Source organism: Hibiscus syriacus, unplaced genomic scaffold (assembly GCF_006381635.1).
Source record: "Hibiscus syriacus cultivar Baekdansim isolate YM2019G1 unplaced genomic scaffold, ASM638163v2 tig00110839_pilon, whole genome shotgun sequence".
NCBI classification, from domain to species: domain Eukaryota; kingdom Viridiplantae; phylum Streptophyta; class Magnoliopsida; order Malvales; family Malvaceae; genus Hibiscus; species Hibiscus syriacus.
This window is the reverse complement of record NW_024062886.1, coordinates 426,703-430,255: the sequence shown is the minus strand read 5'-3', so window position 1 is coordinate 430,255 and position 3,553 is coordinate 426,703. Positions and strand designations below refer to the sequence as shown.

The 3,553-nt window shown below is 31.4% G+C and overlaps 1 protein-coding gene across 1 annotated transcript; it reads right to left on the bottom strand.

The window, feature by feature from the left end:
• Positions 1-838: 838 nt before the first annotated feature.
• On the bottom strand, positions 839-3,204 carry LOC120143200 (probable aquaporin SIP2-1). The gene is made up of 3 exons (XM_039157586.1): positions 2,739-3,204; positions 1,133-1,393; positions 839-1,030 (listed from the first exon to the last, which is right to left on the bottom strand). Exons 1-3 carry the CDS (start codon positions 3,021-3,023, stop codon positions 872-874), a joined length of 705 nt encoding a protein of 234 aa, XP_039013517.1. The 5' UTR covers positions 3,024-3,204; the 3' UTR covers positions 839-871.
• Positions 3,205-3,553: the final 349 nt, after the last annotated feature.

Here is a 3,553-nt window from a genome sequence, read left to right as displayed (position 1 = left end):
GATTTAATCTAATTCGAACGTAAAATAAATTAATTTTCAATCATAAAATAATGTATTTGATAATTGTAGCGATAAAACAATGAAATTGACATTTGTCACTAAACTCGAAACTTATAGGCTAAAATTATTAATTTTAAATATTAAAATTTTCTAAAATAATATTATAATTTATAAATATTAAAGAGTTATAGTTAATATTATAAACATTAAAACTATAACATAACATTTTATAAATCTTTAATATTTATTAATATTAAATATAAGACAAATTTAATATTATAAATATTTTTATATGCATAAATATTATATACTTGTATATTATTTATATTTTAGTATGTATGTAAATAAATACTTTTTAATTAGAAACAAAATCATATTTTATCTATGTTCAACTATCAAATTAGTGTTATATCTAAAGATCACGAGTCAAATTAAAAATTAATCTTTTTTATTAATATGTCAATCAAACTAAACTAAGTTAATAGCTCAGTGACTAAAATATAACAATGGATAATGTAATATAATAAAATAAATCGATAATAAAACCACTGAATAAAAATTAATCTTTTTATTAATATGTCAATCAAACTAAACTAAGTTAATAGCTCAGTGACTAAAATATAACAATGGATAATGTAATATAATAAAATAAATCGATAATAAAACCACTGAAACGTAACTTTTTCAAAATTGGTGATGCAGAAGTAAACAAAACTAAAACGAAATGAACAAGTAAAGAAACCAATACAAACATAGATTGAAATTTCATTGATCCTTAAATTTTACGTACACTTTGACTTCTACTTAAGTTACTATGAGTTAATTCAGTATTAAAAAAAAGAAAGGAACCAAAGCAAAACATCAGAGGTACTCAGTCGGATTTAGCTTTTACATTCTGTTCTGTCATTGGCTTAACTACCAACCGGAATGTCCAGACCGCCAACAAAGTCGCCTCGATCGGGGCAAGCCAGTATACGAGTATATGCTCCTTCGAGATATGATCTCCACGAGCATAAGCCCATCCCATGACCTGCATGTTTTAAATTCAAGTGCTCGAACCGTTATGTTCTGTTATTAAAAACATCAATCGGGACTAAAAGAAACTAATTAGACCACGTCTTTGGGTGCTTACAGAGGCAGGGTTCATGCATCCGCCGGTGAGATCAGAACCAAGAATATGAAGAGCTATCTTGGAGATACTCGAAATCCAGGTCTTCGTGTAGAAACTGCCAGGGATCTTTGTAGCAAGCCCAAGTGAGATGCTGACAATGGCAAACGCCAAGAGTCCTTCTATTAGTGCACCTTGGTGGATATCAACATTCAAACGTGGCCCAGATCCTATTTCGGGAAACATAAGAATAATGAGCCTAACCCCGGCAATAGATCCAATCACCTGAAGAAAAATCATATAAAATTTATAACAATACATCAAACTGCAACAACTTAAAGCTTTTTTGATCTATCATACAATCAACTTGTATTGTTTTCTGGACTTGGGAAGATACAAATTTGAGATACAAAATAGCTTTGGAAAAATATAACCAAAATACTCGTTCAAAAATGTTTAGATCACAATCGTCAGAACAATACGCTCTGGATCATCAATGATCAAATTAAGAAAGCAAAAAATAAAATAAAATCAGAATATATTTCCTCATCTTCTATCACTATTATGCATGTTTTTACCTTTTTGGCTAAAGAGAAAATAAGAGCAATTGATATTGAAGAACAATCCAATCTCTAAAATAAAGAAGGATGGATTAAAAGTAAACAAGCAAAAACAAAAAAAGAGGCCTGTAATTGAATCAAATACCAAATAACCTATCTATCATAAAACAATAATTAAACTATAAGATACTCAATATAATACCAACAAAATAAAGTTCTTCCGTTTATAAAGCAAAACAACATTCTTTGAAAACATATTATTTCTTCCATCCATCCATCACTCCATCTTGACAATATCATCAAGATATAACGAGACAACAGATCTCGACGAATAACTATGTGCAACAAATGTCATACACCATGTAAAAAACCAGACACTTTGTTTGTGGAGTTTAACCAGTAAATTAAACACCCCATAAGTTCGGTATAAACAAACAACATTATAGTCCCATGTTGAAAATAAAGAAATTACTTGATGCAGACATGATCCTAACAAGAGAGTATCATGCCTTAGAGGCATCCGAAACAAGCTATTAAGACTGTTTTGTTGATACATGTTATTTATTTGTTTGTTGGTTTTCTCTGTCCAGGGCATCAAAATGTAAATAACAAAAGCATCAACATATGGGAACATAAAAAGAAATCTAATTAAATATTGATCAAACGAATATCAGCACAGATTTATGTTGTGGAGGCGTATGATATACCAATACATTTGAGAAATTTAAACAAGACCAACCAATCATTACACAGACGGACCCAGGATTTAATGATAGAGGGCGAATTTCAAATATTTGAAAGGGTACCGGCTTATAAAATTCTAGATGGGCATCCCTGTCTACACATTACAGGAAGGAACCCGATTTTTCATGTTTGAGGACAAGCAATTTTCAATTTTCAATTTTCAAAGGATGTTAATATCATTTAACATATCAATGGGAATCAAGCTCACATCAATTAAATTTATCCTGAAAACGATTAGTTTACATCATACCATATCAATAGCTATCAAATTACTATTCAAAGATCAAATATTTGTTGTAATTATTTGAAAAGGAAAAAAAGGAAACCTGAGCAGGAATTCTGGCCCCAACGGAGAAAAGAAAGTGAACAAAGCCCCCAGAAACGGCAGAAGCGAAAACGAACAAAGGATTATAAGAGCCGCCATTGGTAACCTTACCCAAGAAGGCGAAGAAGAACATGTTGACAACGGACAAAGCTTCCTTCACGAAATCAGCCATGGGCTGGTGACCGATCCCCAAAACTTGCATCACCAACGTCTTTATCAAAACACCAGACCATGCCCACATGAAGGAGATTACAAAATCGTATACGATCAGCCGAACTTTCCCCATCCTTTACAAAAACTTCAGTTTGTACAAATTGTAGTCCTGTTTCCGGATTTAGCTTCGCCTTATACCGTTTTCGATTCCGCTTTCGCTCACCCAAGGTTTCCTTCAACTTGGCCTGTGAAGGCTGACAAATTTCTCCGAACGTGGGATTCAAAACGAAATTTCCAGGAAAATTCTGTCGGAAGCTTTTGTCTATGGGTTAATTAATTTTTAAAGTAGAATTCTATCAAATTACTTTTCAATCAGCCATTTGATCCGGTTTTTCCGTTATATTTAAAGTGGTAACATACACTTTCCGTTTCTCGTATTTTCTTTTTTCGCTTAATTAACAAAGTACGCCTCTAAGAGTGTCTATTTTTCACTTTGACCCAGCAGAAAAGAATTCTTAGGTAATAACTTAATACTAATAGTAACATTTTTTTATAATGTTGGGAATGTCATTACCTCCATATTATTAAGTAATAAACAATTCTCACCACTTTGGACATAAATACCCTTAAAATAATGATTTTTTTTTGTATAGATAATTCTCA

Bases quoted from the DNA above. Each gene is read 5' to 3' on its own strand.
- LOC120143200 (XM_039157586.1), bottom strand. From the start codon at position 3,023: ATGGGGAAAGTTCGGCTGATCGTATACGATTTTGTAATCTCCTTCATG. The intron at 1,394-2,738 runs GTTTCCTTTTTT...ATTTTTCTTCAG, and splicing joins GGGCCAGAATTCCTGCTCAG to GTGATTGGATCTATTGCCGG. The intron at 1,031-1,132 runs GTAAGCACCCAA...TAAAACATGCAG, and splicing joins GATGCATGAACCCTGCCTCT to GTCATGGGATGGGCTTATGC.